The sequence below is a fragment of the Cebidichthys violaceus genome, unplaced genomic scaffold, assembly GCF_023349555.1.
Source record: "Cebidichthys violaceus isolate CVI_PGR_0920_01 unplaced genomic scaffold, fCebVio1.0.p SCAF_12, whole genome shotgun sequence".
NCBI classification, from domain to species: Eukaryota; Metazoa; Chordata; class Actinopteri; order Perciformes; family Stichaeidae; genus Cebidichthys; species Cebidichthys violaceus.
This window is the reverse complement of record NW_027176285.1, coordinates 6,875,438-6,894,515: the sequence shown is the minus strand read 5'-3', so window position 1 is coordinate 6,894,515 and position 19,078 is coordinate 6,875,438. Positions and strand designations below refer to the sequence as shown.

Here is a 19,078-nt window from a genome sequence, read left to right as displayed (position 1 = left end):
CTGGGTTCAGCTGCGTTTGGAAACAAGGTCAGACATGGTTCAAATGAATGCACTACAGAGTATCGCTATTACTTATGTGCAGTAGAAGAAGGGCCACATACCATGACCAGGTCATTCAGACGGTTAAACTTGGTGGGGTTTCTGTGGCGGGAAGCCAGTCATTGCCTTGTGCTCCTCAGCCGTCTAAAACTGCAGAGAATATATTTGAGATATGCTTTTTTTAACAGTTACATGAGTTGCAGCCAAATTTAGAAAAAAATATATCAGTTACACTTTCTATAAAACAATGTTTATAATGCATATTAACATAATTATCATTATAACGACATACAATAACATCATAAGACATTGTTTTTGTTGTTTTCAAAGATCATAAAACCGCCACGCCGGACCTACAGCGCCTCCTGGTGGAGGGGAGGAGACCATACTAGGCCGCACTTGTCTCTCCTCAGAGGAGCACCAGCGCTGACTAAAGGAGGGGAGGTGCATGTACTGTGGGCAGCTGGGACACTTCCTGGCTAGATGCCCGTCAAAAGACCTGGCTCACCAGTAAGAGGAGGATTGCTGATGAGCCGAACCCTTTCCCCCTCACTTTCTCCCAGACCCCTGACGCACGCTCTCCTATCTTCTCCTGTTACTTCTCTGGAACTGGCAGTATTTATTGATTCAGGAGCAGATGAGAGCTTATGAGAGGTTGTCCCTGGTTACAGAAACACAACCCGAACATTAACTGGCTTACGGGGTCCATAGTCGGGTGGAGTACCTGGGGTGTCACTCATCTTGTCTCCTATCTGCCTCTCCTAATGTGCCTTCCAAGCCTCCTGGCTCCTTTGCAGATACCACAGACATCTCTGGGGTTCCCCTCATATACCTGGACCTCAGGGAGGTGTTCGACAAGACCCGTGCCACATCCCTACCCCTTTACTGTCCCTACGACTGCGCCATCGACCTCCTCGCCGAGACCTCCCCTCCCAAGGGACGCCTCTACTCGCTATCTGGCCCGGAGAGGGAGGCGATGAGCCAGTACATCAAGAACTCCCTGGACTCTGGTATCATTCGTCCCTCCTCTTCCCCAGCATCAGCTGGTTTCTTCTTTGTGGGAAAAAAGGACAAGACACTACGTCCCTGCATCGACTACAGTGGCCTCAACGACATCACCGTTAAGAACAGATATCCCCTCCCACTAATTTCCTCTGCTTTTGAGCTGTTGCAGGGGGCCTCCATCTTCACTAAGCTCGATCTGAGAAATGAGTACCTGGTTATGCCATTTGGTCTCACTAACGCTCCAGCTGTAGTCAATGATGTTCTAAGGGACATGTTGAATATACTTGTTTGTTTACCTGGATGACATCTTGATTTTTTCCAAAAGCGAGAAGGAACATGAGCAGCATGTCCGGAGGGTTCTGCAGTGGCTGCTGGAGAATCAGCTGTTTGTCAAGGTGGAGAAGTGTGAGTTCCACCAACGCTCCGTCCTCTTCCTGGGCTTCATCGTGTCACCAGGAAACATCCAGATGGATGGTGCCAAGGTTAGTGCTGTCACTGACTGGCCGGTCCCATCGGACTGAAAGCAACTACAAATATTTCTGGGTTCCACTAACTTTTATAGAGGTTTTATTAGAAACTACAGTTCTGCTGCCCCTCTCCATGCCCTCACCTCTCCAGGGACCAGGTTCCTGTGGAACCCTCAAGCAGGGGAAGCATTCCAGGCCCTCAAGAGGCGATTTGCCTCTGCACCCCATCCTTGCCCGACCCCGAACTCCAGTTCATCGTTGAGGTCGATGCCTCCGAAGTGGGGGTAGAAGGGGTTCTCTCGCAGCGCTCCCCCAAGGATAACGCGGTGAACCCGTGTGCTTTCTTCTGCAAGAGGCTGCCCCCAGCAGAGAGGAACTATGAAATGGGCAACCAGTGTAATTCGCCTCAGGTTAATAGCAGACCACCTCAAGGTGTCACCCTTCAAAATCGCATGCATTAGCTAACTTCAAATCACATTCATGAGACAATTTGTCTTGAGGAAATGGTGCATAGTTACAAAATTATTTCACCTCAGGTTAATAGCAGACCACCTCAAAGTGTCACTCAGAGAGAACCAGGACATTCTGATGTAGCATTTACAAATTAAAGCCTTTCAAAATCGCATGCATGAGACAATTTGTCTTACTTCAGATAACATTTTAGAGGAAATGGGGCATAGTTACAAAATCATTTCACCTCAGGTTAATAGCAGACCATCTCAAGGTTTCACTCAGAGAGAACCAGGACATTCTGATCTAGCATTTCAAAATTAAAGCCCTTCAAAATCGCATGCATGAGCTAACTTCAAATCACATTCATGAGACAATTTGTCTAACTTCAGATTAGATTTTAGAGGAAATGGTGCATAGTTACGAAATAATTTCTATTATGTCGCCATAAGTATGTCCTAGTGAAAGTCACCAAGTAATAAACCAAGCAAGAACTTTTGTTATATCTAAAGAAACATAAATACATTAATAACGGCAGCTGTAGAAAAGACGTATGTTGGAAAAAGAGACAGGATAATGTGATAGCACCACAGCCTACCTGAATGGGCAGTTTTATTGGCTGTTTAGAATTATATTTTCTTTTGCAAAAAATAAATCCATACAAATGAAGTAAAAATAATAAATAAAAACACCTTAAAACTTTGTAACAGTTACAGATATACAGGTGAGTCTTACTGACTAGAGTTAGTTATCAGTACATGTCTACTTTACAGGTTTGAAAAACAGCATGAGGTTACAGATTTCCAAAACTGCCAAACAAATAGTGACCTAATCATTAATACGGAAGTGTAAAACAACAAAACTGCAAAGGTGTTTCATGTGGCGATGTGTAAAACCGAACTGCAAAAGAGAGGCAGTGGACTCTGGTAACAGCAGTAAATGGACATTTGACGATCTAGCTGGTAAACAATACAGAGATTCTCAAAATCTGAAGTCTGTCAATATTATGCTGTGAATATCAGAAAGCTGGTGTCCATGAACGGACAGCCAAGCGTAAACTGTGTAAATGAGGATAACGCACAAAAACTCCTGAAGGCTTATGTCTCATGAAAAAAAAAGATTTAACCTGGATTTTTGATTTCACGATGTAGGTTTACATAGAGGTATGTAACATCAGCATGGTTACCTGGGCTTTGTAACATTACTTTAAGCACTTGAATGCAATGCTGTTTTATAACTTGAATATTGCAGTACATGTTATTTACAAAGTACTTCATACTGGGTATAACAAGGAAGAGGGGATGTTTTTTTCTCCAATTTACAAAAGAGGTGGTGGACTTTCAAATCCTAAAGCATTTACAGAAGCTTGTGTAGAATAGCACACATACATGTCCAACTTAAGAGTGAGTTGAGATGGACTTCCAAGGGTTAAAGAGTGATGGACACTGGCTAAAACTCCTGCCTTTACTGCATCTTTCAGTTTTTCACAATAACAAAGTGGATGTCTGTTGAATGTAGCACACCTCTGACTACATCTTACATATGGTCAGAATGAGCAACAGACTTGAATCTTCCCATACAAGTCATGAAAGGTCCAATTTCACCCAACAGAGCAGCTCTCTGATGATGTTCCCATGAAGGTGATAATATATTTATATAAGTGAGTTTTTATTTTTTCCATCTTGAGAACTTGTCCAACATCCCAGTGCAGAGAGTTCATTGCAGAGGTCCAAAGTTTGAAGTTGCTCTGAAGACAAAAGTGTCCTAATCTCTCCAGGCCACTGTCTCTGTTACACTTTAAACCCCATGTATGCGCAGCTTACTCTCAATGTCCAAAACATTTCCCCTTAAACATCTCACTGTGTTACATAGCATGCAGATGGTATGTCCAATGTCAGAATGATGTTAAATGTGGTGATGGATTGTACGCACAAGCTTGTGTCAGTGTCTCGGCATGACAAGAGTAACAGTAGCAGTTAACGGCTGCTGAACAGGCATCAAGACACGCAGCGAGCAGTGCTCTCTTGTTCTGAAGAATCTGGACGGTGGTCCAAGTGAGGTGATGTATACAGGAAGTTACAGCACACGTAGAGGGGGAATGTCAACAACCGGCTGTCCAGGTTCATCACCACATACTCCTGAGTCATTGAAGGGAAGAATATTAAGCAAGTGGAAAAACAGCATCTTATATAAGGTAATGAATGACAAGACAATTGAGCCGTCTACAGGTTAACTGACCTGGTCTTTCTCAAGGGTGAGAAGCTGGTAACCCGTTGAGCGACTGCAGACCAACTTACCTCGACTATCAAAGGAGGCAAGACGTAACCTGAACACGTAAAGATGGTCAAAGGAAGGTTAGAGACATTTCAAGATTAAAGCTGCGGATACATACACATTGTTTTAAAAAGGAATGATTTGAAAATTTGAAACATGCTCATTTGTTTTCTTGCAGAGACTTAAGATAAGAAAATTTACATCATTCACATATCTGTAAGGTAAATATGAAGCTAATATTATATTGTAATATAATAATTTAGAATTTATTCTCATGCATGCTGCTCAGAGTAATCACACTTTAATAAATACAGTTGTTTAAAAATGTTTTTCACTGCAACATAATGTAATATAGATATTAGAGAGGAAATTATGACCTGTTTAACTGACTAACTGCTCTAAGCAGCTTATAATATGCAATTAAAACTACTAACCAAGATTCTTTTTAATCAAAGCAAGTATTAAACAATTTTTTTTATTTATTTCCTAATTGTTTGAATTGTGTGTTTTTATGCAAACAAAATGCCATAAATGACAATAACAAAGTAAAATTATGACATTTTGAATTTTTGACTGTTTACACCAACTTTGGAACGGTTGAAATTATTTTTAGGGACAGTGGTGAAAAAACTTAGTCCGGAGCCTTGCTGTCAATTGTAGTAATATTATTAAAATTGGAATCTGCAAAAAACTTTAAAACTTTAAAGACTTTAAAAAGAATCAGAAATCACAATCACCCAAGAAAATTGCAATCGGTGCATCACTATGTCCAAGGATAAAATCTAACTGTCAGGAAGAAAGTAAATGTTTTGCAAAATGTCAACTATTCCTTTTAACAAACACCTAGTTAAAATACACGACTGTTATTTACAACAATCAAACAAGCTCAGCTTTACAAATGTGGCTGTGGTCTAAAAGAGATAACATACCTTCTATTGTAATTTCAGCACTATAATGAGTTAATAATTACAATACTATTTACAAATGATTATTACTTAATCATCACAGAACTTAACAACTACTCATCATTTCAAATTCAGATGTACACATGAAATTAGGAAAAGGATCTCAATTTTGTTGCAGTTGAACTACAGTTTAACAAATGCTAAATCACTAAATATTTGTTTTGTTTGAGACTATAGTTTTCCATATTATACCTGCAACTGTTATCTTAGTTTTCTTATTAACTCTAGGATACAGACCCAGCTGTACGTATCACTTAGATAAATATTCAAAGGTTGGCTGCGCTACACACCTGAATGCCAGATGCCTTCGAGGTTGCAGACTGACAGCGCCCCCACATGGCTGACTCAGCGTATTTCTTTTGAAGACGATGAAACGGTTTGTGTAGGTCACCAGCAGGTCAAAGCCAAAGTTAAAGCCTGTCCACCGCCAGCAGTACTGAGGAGAGGAAAACATATGTTAAAACAATACATTGTACAGGAGCAAAAGTTGTTGTAGAAGTGAGACTGACTTACGTCTCCATCTTTAGTCAGTTTTCTTCCGCACCTCATACTGCTCAGCTCAAACTCATCTTTGTTAGCTTCCTGGGGACTTATGACAGACATTAAAATCATATTCTGTGTACAGTTTTTGTACTTGTAAATAAGATGCTGGTAAAAAATACAGGTGAAATTAAATAGTCCACTGATGTTACAATTGTTCAGTCTCAGGTTCTCACCCATTATCGTTGTCAAATTCTGTCCGGAGCATGGCGAACCACTGGTTTTTGTACACCGACGTTAACCAATCTGGAATAAGAAATAAGAAAATATTAACAGCGGATAAACACAATTCCTAGAGATGTAAATGTGAGGATGAACGACGGTAAATCTGCTTTACAATTCGTCTACACGTTAAGCCTGATTCTTTAAACCACTAACAACAACTTAAGCAACTGAATTAAGAACAAAAGTAGAAATAGAGCACTGATGTACATAATTGGGCTTATTTTTCCTAGACTGGTCAGTTAAAATTAAAGATCTATTTTTCCAGAGCAAAGAAGAAACACATTCATGATGAACTCGAGTCAGACTTCTTACCAGGGGGCAAAATATTGTCTCTCTCCAGGATGCGTGCAGATGCGAGATCGTTGATGATGTACTGGAGACGAACGTATCTGAACACTGAACGAAAATGTTCGCCCTCCTCCGTGTTCAAGAAGGGCTCTTTCTCACACAGGTCTGTAGAACAAAGTCAATCGGAAACAGAGTGAAACATCTGCGTGTGGCTACTAATGAAAAATATTACATATGAAACATGTGGCCTTACTCTACCTGTCCTGCGTTTGCAAAGCCAGGCGTCAGCGTCTGCCAGAAGCTGTTTGATCGGGCCGTCCCATGAAGGATTGAGCTGCAGAAACATCCACTGCAGAGAGAAATGGCAAAGAGAGCTCTTAGAAACAGGTCTGATGCTACAGACACGTGTCACTGGGAGTAATACAAAAATATATATTTCCATGTACCTTTTTCAAAGCCGTGTATACATCCATCTCCACCTGCATGACAAACAGGTCCGAGGACTGGATGAGCTGCTCCATCACCTCTCCCCTGTAAATGCAGGGCAGAGACAAATGGTGAGTTTGATCAGAGACAACATTTTTACACCATGATTTGAAACATAATTACTAAACACAGCCATCTGATTTTCCTTATTGAATAGGTCACATCACTAAAGCTATTTGAGCTACACAGTTTAATCATGAGGTTTATGCCGATATGAAATTAGATGTGATACATTCAGTATCAGAACAGATACAAAAGGTACCTAATGAAGGGACATAGGCTAGAAGATGATGTAAAAACTACAGAACTGTGAGCCGAGCGCACACACACACCCAAGTTCTTTCATCAGGTCGACATTTTGATGGGTCATCAGGTTGTTCAGAAGCCACTCAAGACACCTGCAGAAAGAGATGCACAAACACATGTACAGTGTGAAGTGAGTACACAGTATAAGATACTGTTTTACCCTTTAATTACTGTGATTCCAAATAATAAAATCTCACTTTTTCATGACTAAATCCAAGCCATAGATGCTGGCACAAGCGTAGTAGCCACACACGGTCTTCGCACTAATGTTTTCCTTCATGGTCTCTCCACACTGCTGGATCAAGCCATCCTGTAGACAACAAAAAAGGGATTTGATTAGTTACTGAGTGCATTTACAAAAATAAAGATGGTAATTTAATATATGACACAATAGCTGTGTTAATTAAATGTACTGACCAGCTGCAGCATACAAGCAGCTGCAAGAATACTGACAACTCTGCTGGGCTTGATCAGGACATCATCCCGGTAAAGGGATCCAAATACGACCTGCAGAGCTACACACACACACACACACACACACACACACACACACACACACACACACACACACACACACACACAACAGTAAAGTTATATCAGTAAAACACATAAACAAACAAACACAGTCAACTGCTGCTTTCTGTGGTCGTCTCACCTTCAGTGTCGATGTTCTGGTCAGGGATCTCCAAGTTGATCTCCATCATGTTGGACTCTTTCCAAGAGCCGCTGAACATGCTGGAGAAATACCCAGACTACACAATGCAATTAGGAGGGAGAGAAACAAGAAGAAGAAACTATATTAAAGGACAGGCAAATATAACTAACATAAAAGGATATATGGCCGATTGTCTGTTTGCTGTTTTACCTGGCACAAGTACACTTTGTGGAGGTTCCACTCCTGTCCCAGAGCACAGATGCGAATGTCGCTGTTTTCTCCATTCAGGAACAAAGTCTGATAAATGTATCGTGACGTGCTTTTCAATTTCTTCCTGCTCAAGTTTGGAAAACACAAACAAACAACAGAGAAGAGACAAAAACAAATGTAAGACAAAATGTTGATATCTTAAAAGATATTTGACACTGAATTGATTTTTTATTTTTTTTAACCAGACTTGCCTGCGAGGTGCATCTAGTATGGCATCGTCCTCCTCTTGCTCACTGTCACAGTCACACTGGGCATTTCGTTTCCTCTTCTTACACTCACATCCATGCTTGTGGCTGGTACTCGTGCCCTCTGCAGCCTCCTCTGGTCCCTGAGAGGGGGACTGGAACCTACTGCTCAGACTTCCCATCTCTACACCTCCAAAGAGACGTAACACAAACAAAACAATCTTTAAAAAACATAACAAGTCTGCTGTCCTGTATCTTGACATTGCAACAGATCTGCATAGAATATTAAAATCATTAGAGCAGATACTGTTAGGGACTTTGGCCTTTGCAGTATTGTGATAAAGCTTGTGTTTTGTGCTTGTGTTGGAGTTTTATGTTACTTTTCTAGAGGGTTTCAACTAACAACTAAAATGTCAGACAATAAAGAAAACACAAAAGCTGAAAAAAGCTGCAAATCCATGGATTTATGAAGCTGAAACAAGCAAACATTTGTAATTTTTTAATTGATAAATGACTTGACGTGATTGATTATTAAAATAGTTGCTTATTATCTGTTGATAGAGGATTGACAATTAATTTTGAGCACATTCACTTTTCCTGAAGACTGCATTACAATATAACAATGCATTTGTATTAACTTGTATTAACTTTAATTCCACATTTTGACTATTTCTCAAAAATGTGCAAATGGCATTGAAACACATCTTTTACCCACATGGTATAGAGATTTACTTGTACTTTATATAGTATCATTAGCAAAGGTACACTTGTACCTTTACCAAGGCTCCCTCCTGCAGCATATGGAAACCAGATGCACAGTATATTTAACAAAAACAACAACATGAGCTAACTTACCTGATGCTTAGCACCGGACAAACGGAGGGAGAGGTGTGGGGTTAATTTGGACGGTAAACACCGATTATCTCAGGTCAGACAGTCTGCCAGACGAAGAGCTAGCTAGTTGAAGAGGAGCTAACCTAAGAGCTAGCTTAGCTACGAATTCTCACACGAAAACAGGTCTGAAAACAATAACAGTGATGCTTCTGACAAGCTTCTGTTCCACACAAGCCTCCAGACCGCAAAACCCTCTTGGGTTCCAGTTACATGTTTCTAGATTATCGCAAATATAGATACAGAGGCAGGAGATGTTGTGCTACTGACCTAATAGGCTGTGGCTGCTTTTTGATACTCTTCTTCTCTCACTAGTTCACTGTAGCGTTCTAGGACACAAACGGCTGCTCTCTCTCAAAGACGCCACTTGCCGTCAGACGGAGGGATTACATAAACCTGGAAATGTCTGTCAAATATCAGTACGTGTTTGTTTATTTGTGTCTAAATATTTTGAGAGGAAAATTATAATTTAATAATTTGTGTGAAGAAAAAAACATGTATTTGGGCTATTAAATTACATTTTCTTTGTTTGTTTGTTTGTCGATTTATTTAATAAGATAACTTTAAGAAATGTTTAAATAAATACTGAAAGCAGGAAGGGTGGAACAGTCACCATTTATTTTTGTGTGAAAATATGACAACCAAGCATGATCAATTTCATGTAATGAGAGAGTCAACTTATGATTTCTGTTGGCTAAACACAGCCTTAATTTGAGCATACATAACACAAATAATCTATAACTAATACATTCAATTTTAATATAGGAATTCAATTGGAAATAGCTATGTAATTTAATGTATATTTAGTGTATATAAATATATTTACATTTAATCAGGTTTTTTCATTGAGACCAAAATCTCCTTTGCAAGATTTATGCATAAAGAAAAAGACAGAAGTAAAGAAAAGGTAAAGAATGTTTCCAACAACTAACGAATAATGATTATTTACCTGGTCTTAAATGAAGAAGCATATTGTTTTTCTGGAAGCTAAACTGATAAACTGAACACAACTAACTAAATCCTAACTAAGCTGAGCTTTGTTTCTGTTTTCCCTATAATTGGTGCCAAATTACATAGACTTAATGAAAACACCTGAAACAACAAGCTTACTAGTGATGTTGAAAAGATTTATTATGTACATCCACATTATGTATTGCATGAGATAGTTAATGCATCCAAGGCAACCAGTGCACAACGGTCTTTCTTGTTTTGAACATTCAGACCACTTCAAAACCTCTCACACTCTCACATCTGAATAACCGACTCAGGTAGACCAAGACCACACTGAATGGAGGCTAAACTAATCCCTGAGTTGCATGAAGTGTTTAGTCTACAACCATCTGCAATGGCCAAAACATACCACCAGCTTCTATGGAGTATTGAGATTCAGCAGAGATCCCTTTCCCATCCCCCTGCAGAAATAAATGTTATCTGGTGTTGTAGTATTGTAGTTCAGTACATTTCTTCTTTCTTCTGTGAATAGACACACCTTAGTTGTTTTACAAAAGGGTATCTCATATGTTTAATTCAAAACGATGCATGGAAGAGGGTTGCCCTCTCTCTCTCTCTCTCTCTCTCTCTCTCTCTCTCTCTCTCTCTCTCTCTCTCTCTCTCTCTCTCTCTCTCTCTCTCTTAGCTGCACAGTAAACAGCATTTAACATCGACAGCTCTGACATTGCCACCTGTCTTCAATAATGTGACTGGCCTCTTACTAAAATCCGGAGATTAAATCCCTCATTTTTTCTCTGGGTCAACAAACAAAACGCTGACAAAAAGATATGAATATACAATACATGACTGCCCTCCAGTGGTATCCCGTGGTATTGTAGTCACGACAGGAGCTTGAATTACTGCAGGAAAGTCATCAGAACAGTCACAAGATGTATATGTGTGGTGAATTGTGATTTTGAAAAAACAGTGTGTAGCAAAGAGCACAGATGGTGACAGTGTGACATGCTGACGAGGGTTTTCAAGACACCTCCAGCCTTGCCCATGCAGTTCTAAGGTAATTTTTCAATTTAAAGATATGTATTATTTTCTTTATTTCTTTTCAGAGGAAAGGAAGATTAAAAGGGAGGAAATATGGCACAAAATATGTAAATATACCTGATTCATACATAAATTACACATACTATACAACAGACACATATTGATTATTAACGATCATTCACATTTTTTCAAGTTTTTAATTTTTTTTTAATTTAATGTATATTTATTGGGTTTTTTTCCTCATATTTTTTTTTTACTCATTTGTTTTCATTATAATTTTAGTATGGAGGTGTGGTGAAGTGGGCGCCGGATATGACGTTATGTTGTGCTTCTTAGTGGGCGTGTTTATTGGAAGAATCAGCCAATCAACGACGAGCACCTCTTTCACAACATTCCAATCCCTCCCGAAACATCCACCTCCTCTCCCTCCTCTCCCTCCCTGCCCTGTCTCGTCAGTGTGTGTGTGGGACTGTGACACGTAACTTTGTCCCTTTCATAGACGTGTGCAGTAAACGTCCACCTGGGGCAGGGAGACAGGGCTATTTTAAAACCCATGTCCCCGATCAAAATCCGTTTATCTCTGAACACTTCGTAGCATGGAGGCGAGAGACGCGACTGCAGGTGAGGTTTTGTTAGCAGTGACAGTCAAGTGTGTCGGTGTGGTGTTTAGCCAATGTAATAACCAGTTCGACCAATATTTAACCAAGGAGACGCTGTAATCTAAACATAGTCGGGCTTGATGTATAAGAGCTGAATGTTTTGTAAATCCTGCAAGGATTTTCATGGTTTGTAAATAAATGCACAATAATTTCGTTGACAAAGTGTTCTCTACACAATATCTTGCTCTGTCGTAAAACAACATATTACATTGTATCTCGTTCATGGGCCTGTTAAACCTCTAGGTGCTCTTGTGAGCAGTGATGGAGAGGAGCAGATTGCAAAGAAGGACACAGCTCCAAAAAACGATACACCACAGACCAAAAGCAAGATGGAGAAGATCTTTGGGTTCAGGAAGGAGGACCTGACCTCCTGGTACAGCCTGGTGACCCTCCTGAACCGCCCCACTGACCCTGCATCCCTTGGCATCTTCCGTTGCTTGTTTGGTAAATTAAGATATCATTTACTCAGACCAGACTGCCTGCTGGGTTTAAGGGGTGTTTGTAACAGGGTTGGAATAGCTCCTATAGGAGCTTTTAAAACACGTGTGCCCTTCCAACTTCACTGTGTGTCTTTCATGCAGGTCTGCTGATGGTTATCGACATCACGCAGGAACGTGGCCTCAGTCACCTGGACTTTAAGTACATGGATGGTGCCCCTGTGTGCCGCTTTCCCCTCTTCAATGTCTTGCAGCCGCTGCCGCTGGATTGGATGTATCTGGTGTATGTGGTGATGTTCTTTGGTGGGTCACACTCCTTATTTAATGTCAGAAACTTATGTCCCAAAAGGTTTCGGGTTGAAATGCCCACACCTCAGTGTTTACTGAGGCTTGGTGAGGAAAAGGGGACCCCGTCTTTTTTTAGTCTAAACGGATGCAAGCGTTTTATTGGAGACAGCCTCTGTGGGGTGGCTGTCTACAGTGAAGATGAAAGCACATGAAACCAGACCTGCAGTTTTTCACTTTTATTCTCCCGTCAAGCCAACTAACTCATGAAAGATTATGTTTGAGTCTGACAAAGATTTTGACAACTAATGTAAATGTGGCATTCACTGAAGCAAGAATGCAATACAACAACAACAAACACAATGACAACCAAAGTGAATAAATACTGATACTGACAAATCCATGTTCTACTCCTAATCTCGACACTTCCTGTATTACATAACATTAGTTTCACACCAGAGAGGAATATCAAACCCACTTAATTCTTGACATTACTTATAACTTCATTATTTACCTTATAATGCACAAAATGTTTAAAAAGGGGCAAACATTATCAAAGACAAAATAAACATTCAACATAAGACAAATAGACATGTATGTTTATGTCCAAAGCATGTAATTGTATGTATTATGATGCAAATTGTTCTTACTGATTCTTTATTTTGTGATTAGTTAATTAACCATTTGCATTTTTTTTAATTTAATTTTGACAAGCGTCTGGATTTTGCCCAAATTTCTTCAGCAGATTTTATATTACACTGCACATTTTATATTACACTACACAGACTGCACAGATTTTATATTACAAGTCCCCCAACTGAAGTTGGGGGACTTGCAACAAACAGATATTCCGCAATACCCTGATGAGTCACTCAAACTCTGAATGCCTATATTTCCCATAATGCAATACTATATAGCATCTTTTGGTTAGACCCACATCTGTCAAACTCCACACCTTCATTTTGTAACGCAGCCTTTCTATTTTTAGTTCTTCAGTTGTCCACAGAAGACGTTATACAGATATTTTTACTGGCTGAGTAGGACTCCCTTTGGACTATGTGTAAAAATAGAATAATTAATAGTAACATCAACTGTTTTTTATTGTTAACTGAAGTTGCTGTTTATGTTTCACACTGAAGGTGCTTTGGGCATCATGCTTGGCTGTTTCTACCGTCTCTCCTGCCTCATGTTCATCTCAACGTACTGGTACATCTTCTTTCTGGACAAAACGGCCTGGAACAATCACTCGTACTTGTACGGCCTCATCGGGTTTCAGCTCACACTTATGGATGCCAATAGATACTGGTGAGATGATGTTTGATTTAAGTGTGTGTTTGCTTGTGCATTTCTGGCCCGTTTATATGTGAGAGCAGAGGAAGACCTTAATGCCCGTGTCTTATTTGTAGGTCAATCGATGGATTGCGGAGGCCTTCTATAAGAAATGCTCACGTGCCTCTATGGAATTACACCTTGTTGCGGACACAGGTTTGTGCACCAGTGACTCTTAACAGCTAATATTGTTAATTCTTACATTCTTCATGAACATGGCTTTGGTACAGGTGGTCTAATGATGCCAATGTTTTTTATTCCTCAAAGATATTTATTGTATACTTCCTCGCTGGACTCAAAAAGTTGGATGCAGATTGGGTGGAGGGATACTCGATGTCATACCTGGCTCACCACTGGCTGTTTGATCCTTTCAAGTAGGTTTTATTGTTCAAAGACTTTTTTATCACTGACTGTATCTCAGTACTCCCACTCTTATCTTGCTGTTCACACATTGTTTTTCAGAGTGATTTTCCCTGTGGAGTTAATTAATCTGCTAGTGGTGCACGGAGGTGGTCTTGTTCTGGATCTGACAGCCGGCTACCTGCTGTTTTTTGATGCCACTCGACCGTATGCATTTTTCTTTGTCTCCTACTTCCACTGTATGAACTCTCAGCTCTTCAGCATTGGTGAGTCTGCATTAAAAAACATCTTTCTTGTTGCCATTCATACTTTTAATTTGTGGGGCATCATTTTACCTCTATCTTATTGCTTATCCTCAACAGGGATGTTTTCCTACACAATGCTGGCCACCAGTCCCCTCTTCTGCTACACCGACTGGCCAAGAAGATTTTTCGCCCGTTTCCCAGCATTCCTCAAGTCAGTCCTGCCATTCACCTCACCGGACCCTCAGCCCAGTACTTCCTGTGTTTACAATTCGACCCGAAGCACCAGCACCGATCCCCAGGAGACCCCGCCTGTCGCCAAAGCTCCCAAACTGAGATTAAAGCACAAGCTGGCAGCCATTTTTACTATTCTCTACATAACTGAACAGCTCTTCCTGCCTTACTCCCATTTCATCACACAGGTACATTAGTCCATCCACTCGTTTTCCTAAAAGACTTTTAGAGCTGACTTGATCCAACAAACCAATGGTTGCATAGTGTTCTTCTGACACAGAGACATTCGGTTTAATAAGATTATACTTTGCTGTCAGCAATAGCCTTTTAAACCCTCTCTGAGTCACCAGGCCGATTATTGCTCAATCAGAGTCAACAGTCATTGATCCGCAGCAAACAACAGCTCAGACTGGTGTCAGCAGAAAGGTGAAAGCCCCAAAGAAGTAGATACTCATCATATGTTCTTGGTTCTTTATGAATTTAAAGTCTCGGTTTATATACAGCTTAAATAAAAACTGGTGAAAGGGTGAAAAAATGTACAGAGTGATTTCTATATGGACTTATCCTAATAATTAGTTTTTCTGCAGGGTTACAACAACTGGACCAACGGTTTGTACGGCTATTCATGGGACATGATGGTTCACTCCCGCAGCCATCAGCATGTTAAGATCACCTACAAAGATGGAAAAACTGGAGACACTGGATATCTGAACCCCGGGGTGAGTTACAAGGAAAAAAACACTGTCAGACACACAGAGTATGTGAGCAGTACAATTTATCTTAACAGTGTATCAAGTATGAAGGCAAATCACTGTCAAAATTCGAGAGTGCAAATCAAACAGCCGTGCGCGTATTTTACTTTGTCGAGCACTTTTACATCACTCCACGAGCGAAATTCCCTCTCGCGAAACTTTACTCTGCTCGCTCGCTTGCAGTTTTTCTTTTTGACAGTAAGTGGGCGGACCCAGTCTCTACATCTAATTGGTTACAATCCTCGTCTTTGGATAGACCGGATATCACTGTGACACAGACTCAGATTTTCAGATTTACCCGTGCAGTAATAATGTACATCTTTCTGCACTTAAAGTACATTTAGCTGATAATAACATACTTGACTAAGGTTTTGAATGCAGGTATTTACTCGTAATGGATTGTTTCATCAGTATTAGTACGTTTACTGCAGTGAAGGATCTGAATACTTTTTCATCCACTAATTACTTGTCAGTGATTTAAGTTGGGCAAACATTAATATACAAACAGTGGTCCCTAATCTTGGCTACAGATCCTTGAGCAGGTCCAAATTGTTGCTCATATTATATACAACTACATTATATCTCTTCTGTAAACACACCAGTATGATTAAATATGATCACATCATGTTTTAATCAATTAAGATCAAAGAGTGTCTTTGAGCTGTTTGTCACAAGAGGTTTGACTGTCAAACACACATTGTCTGTAATAGAATGATGAGTGAATTTAAATCAATCTGAGCAACTTGACTCCATTTACAAGAGAAACACATTTTGAATTATTGTATTTCAAAACGCTATTAACATAAGTTGTATTTCATCAGCCTCTACAGTCTGAAAATGCCTCTACCTGTCAGACAAATGTAGAACATTCTGAGTAGTGGAGCAGTGTTTAGTGGTGGATTGAAAACCACCTCTAACAGACAGTGTCACAGTGATATCCGGTCTATCCAAAGACGAGGATCAAGAACCAATTAGATGTAGAGATACAACGGAGACTGGGTCCGCCCACTTACTGTCAAAAAGAAAACTGCGAGCGAGCAGAGTAAAGTTTCGAGGGAATTTCGCGAGCGGAGTGATGTAAAAGCGCTCGACAAAGTAAAATACGCGCGCGGCTGTTTGATTTGTGCGCGCGCGTGGATCTCATTTGCACTCTCGGATTTTGACAGTGATTTGCCTTCATAATCAAGCAGCGTAGACCGTCATGATGATGAGTATGAATGCGCAAGAGCTACAATGCAAAGCATGTAAGGTTAATTGTCATGATAAAACACTTTAAAGGTTAGATAACAAACATGTTGAAGAAAAAAACAGTATCATTAAATATACCACTTCCTGACTTGTCCTTTGAGATTCAGATTTTCTCTTAACTTCAGTTTAGCCGACTACTAATTATGAAATAATTACACTGTCTGTGTACTGAAGGTGTTCACACAAAGCCGTCGCTGGAAAGACCACGGAGACATGCTGAAGCAGTATGCCACGTGTCTCAATCATTTCCTGCCCCGCTATAATATCTCTGATCCTGAAATCTACTTTGACATCTGGGTGTCCATCAACGAACGCTTCCAGCAAAGGTATGAGAGATTATTTTACTTGAGAAAAAGATGCTATCAGTATAATGAATTCAGATGTATCAAATTAATAATGTCATAAAATATTCTAATAATAGTAAGAGTGTGTTTTTAAACTTGCTCTGCACTTTTCTCTAAGGATCTTTGATCCCCGTGTGGACGTCGTGAGGGCCGATTGGTCACCTTTCCGACCAAGCACATGGCTGATGCCTCTACTGGTGGACCTCTCACCGTGGAGGACCAAGTTTCAGGAGATTGAGGGCAGTTTGGACAATCAGACTGAGATTGTCTTCATCGCTGATTTCCCAGGTTACGAATCTCTTCTCGTCCTTTTCATTTATACGGAACAGTATCGTTATGTTTTGTAGTTTGCTACAAGGGCCGCCTTTGTGCTAACTTACAGTATGTTACCTCTCAGGTCTCCACTTGGAAAACTTTGTAAGTGAAGATCTGGGGAACACCAGCGTCAGTGTTTTGCAGGGCAAAGTGAATGTTGAGATAGTGGAGGAGAAGAAGAACTACACTCTCCAGCCCGGTGAGCAGATAAAGGTACGGCAGCACACTATCATCCCCATCAACATGAAACTGTTTAACCTGGACACGCTCAAAGTGTTTACCATAATGTGTATGTGTGTAGGTACCAGCTGGGGCTTACCATAAGGTGTACACAGTGTCTGAAGACCCATCTTGTTATATGTACATCTACGTGAACACCACAGAGGCGGCGCTACAGGAGAACTTCACCAAGCTGTATGAGCTTCAGGAGCGGGTTCGCAATGGGACAGGTAAATGTTAGGCAGTCAACACTATGAAGGGGAGCACTTAATAGTGGAATATTGTATGACAAAATACAGTGCGTTGCTCCAATGCAAACATGATAAAAAAAATATCACTGGATGCTGACAGGAATGTTGTGTCTCCTCCCATAGAAACCGAGCCTCTTCCTCCTGAGCTGCAGCCTCTTATCGCTGCAGATGGTTATGAAGGGTCGGCGGTCAATGCGACTGACCCGATTGTGCAGCTGTTCCTGAGGAGACAACGGCGCATGAAGGAGGTGAAGAAGCGCAGGGAGGCCGGTGCACTGGAGCGACTGGAGCGCTTTGCAGTGAAGAAGTACTACACGATACGGAGGGGGTGAGCGCTGTCTTCTAACAACACAGTAACATACCAGGTTTAGTTGTATTTACACAGAAAATGTACAAAAAAAACCTAAATTCATCTGGGAATGTATCCCATTATTAAGTCCCTCCCCATCTCTTTTAGATTCTTGATGACAGCCATTGCTATGAGAAACCTGGCGGTTGGTCTCCCTCCTCTGGAACAGCTGACAAGAGAAATTGCCTTCGCCAACATGAAAGAACCTCAGGCAGAAGCCAACCAGGACGAACGGCTGAAAGACGAAGTTGGTCACGGAGAACTTTAAAGCCGTCGTAGGGACCAAAGATGATGTGATGACTTGCTGGATCACACGTTCCAAACAGATGTGTGTGTGTTGTTACTACTGGACTGTTACTGGGACAGAAATCAAAGGATTTTATTTTTATTTTCTATGCCTCTGAAATATTCTGTCTCTTAGATTATTTCCAAATGTAAAGCCAGTATTTTGTCATAGCATTTCTTTATGAACCTGACTTTATGCAAAGGACATGTTTCTGTTATGGATGCAGAATACTGTTGACAGATATGAGTTGCTGTTCAAGATTACATTTCCTTTTTGTTTAATTTTTGCATAAGAATTTTATAATTACAATTATGGCTGGGTGACGTGACCAAAAATACATTGACAACATATTGAAAATTATATGATCGATGCATTATATGATCTGCTGGAGGATGGTAATTTAAATACTCTAAACTATACATTTTCCTTTGTTTTGAATGAAAACAAACTGTACGGTTTTGAGTTTTAAGGGGACAGATCTTGGTGAACATACTGACAAACAGGATCAGGTTGGTCGATAACTCCGAATGTCAATAATTCTGTCCGACTCATAACAAGCACATTCAAAAATACAAAGACCGATATGTTGAGGTTTACTGTTTTTAGGGAATATACTTCTCTGATCTTTTATGCTAACCCCTTTAATGTGATAAAAACTGACTGAAACACAGAACAATTGTTAGCATGTCAACTGACAGACTTTTCTAATAAAAGCTTGTGTCAATTCAGTTGA

The 19,078-nt window shown here is 40.3% G+C and overlaps 2 protein-coding genes across 2 annotated transcripts; one reads left to right on the top strand and one right to left on the bottom strand.

Annotated features, from left to right (window-relative positions):
• Positions 1 to 2,538: 2,538 nt before the first annotated feature.
• Positions 2,539 to 9,333, bottom strand: gmcl1 (germ cell-less, spermatogenesis associated). The gene is made up of 15 exons (XM_068706073.1): positions 9,011 to 9,333; positions 8,158 to 8,345; positions 7,911 to 8,030; positions 7,701 to 7,797; positions 7,463 to 7,560; positions 7,243 to 7,355; positions 7,072 to 7,137; positions 6,700 to 6,784; positions 6,512 to 6,602; positions 6,278 to 6,418; positions 5,917 to 5,986; positions 5,714 to 5,789; positions 5,491 to 5,636; positions 4,200 to 4,287; positions 2,539 to 4,099 (listed from the first exon to the last, which is right to left on the bottom strand). The coding sequence occupies exons 2-15, from the start codon at positions 8,335 to 8,337 to the stop codon at positions 3,959 to 3,961; spliced, it is 1,512 nt and encodes a 503-aa protein (XP_068562174.1). The 5' UTR covers positions 8,338 to 8,345; positions 9,011 to 9,333; the 3' UTR covers positions 2,539 to 3,958.
• A 1,914-nt stretch (positions 9,334 to 11,247) lies between these two features.
• On the top strand, positions 11,248 to 19,073 carry ggcx (gamma-glutamyl carboxylase). The gene is made up of 15 exons (XM_068706070.1): positions 11,248 to 11,656; positions 11,938 to 12,138; positions 12,276 to 12,434; positions 13,556 to 13,721; positions 13,823 to 13,901; positions 14,013 to 14,119; positions 14,208 to 14,371; positions 14,468 to 14,769; positions 15,169 to 15,300; positions 16,756 to 16,907; positions 17,044 to 17,213; positions 17,323 to 17,453; positions 17,542 to 17,689; positions 17,834 to 18,038; positions 18,168 to 19,073. Exons 1-15 carry the CDS (start codon positions 11,632 to 11,634, stop codon positions 18,325 to 18,327), a joined length of 2,301 nt encoding a protein of 766 aa, XP_068562171.1. The 5' UTR covers positions 11,248 to 11,631; the 3' UTR covers positions 18,328 to 19,073.
• The last annotated feature ends 5 nt before the right edge of the window (positions 19,074 to 19,078 follow it).

What these genes read in the sequence shown, in the direction of transcription:
- gmcl1 (XM_068706073.1), bottom strand. Translation starts at nt 8,337, where the DNA reads ATGGGAAGTCTGAGCAGTAGGTTCCAGTCCCCCTCTCAGGGACCAGAG. An exon ending in TAGATGCACCTCGCAGGCAA is followed by an intron (nt 8,031 to 8,157) that starts GTCTGGTTAAAA and finishes TTGAGCAGGAAG; the next exon opens with AAATTGAAAAGCACGTCACG. An exon ending in ACAAAGTGTACTTGTGCCAG is followed by an intron (nt 7,798 to 7,910) that starts GTAAAACAGCAA and finishes TGCATTGTGTAG; the next exon opens with TCTGGGTATTTCTCCAGCAT.
- ggcx (XM_068706070.1), top strand. Translation starts at nt 11,632, where the DNA reads ATGGAGGCGAGAGACGCGACTGCAG. An exon ending in CTTCATCGCTGATTTCCCAG is followed by an intron (nt 17,214 to 17,322) that starts GTTACGAATCTC and finishes GTTACCTCTCAG; the next exon opens with GTCTCCACTTGGAAAACTTT. An exon ending in GCGGGTTCGCAATGGGACAG is followed by an intron (nt 17,690 to 17,833) that starts GTAAATGTTAGG and finishes CTCCTCCCATAG; the next exon opens with AAACCGAGCCTCTTCCTCCT.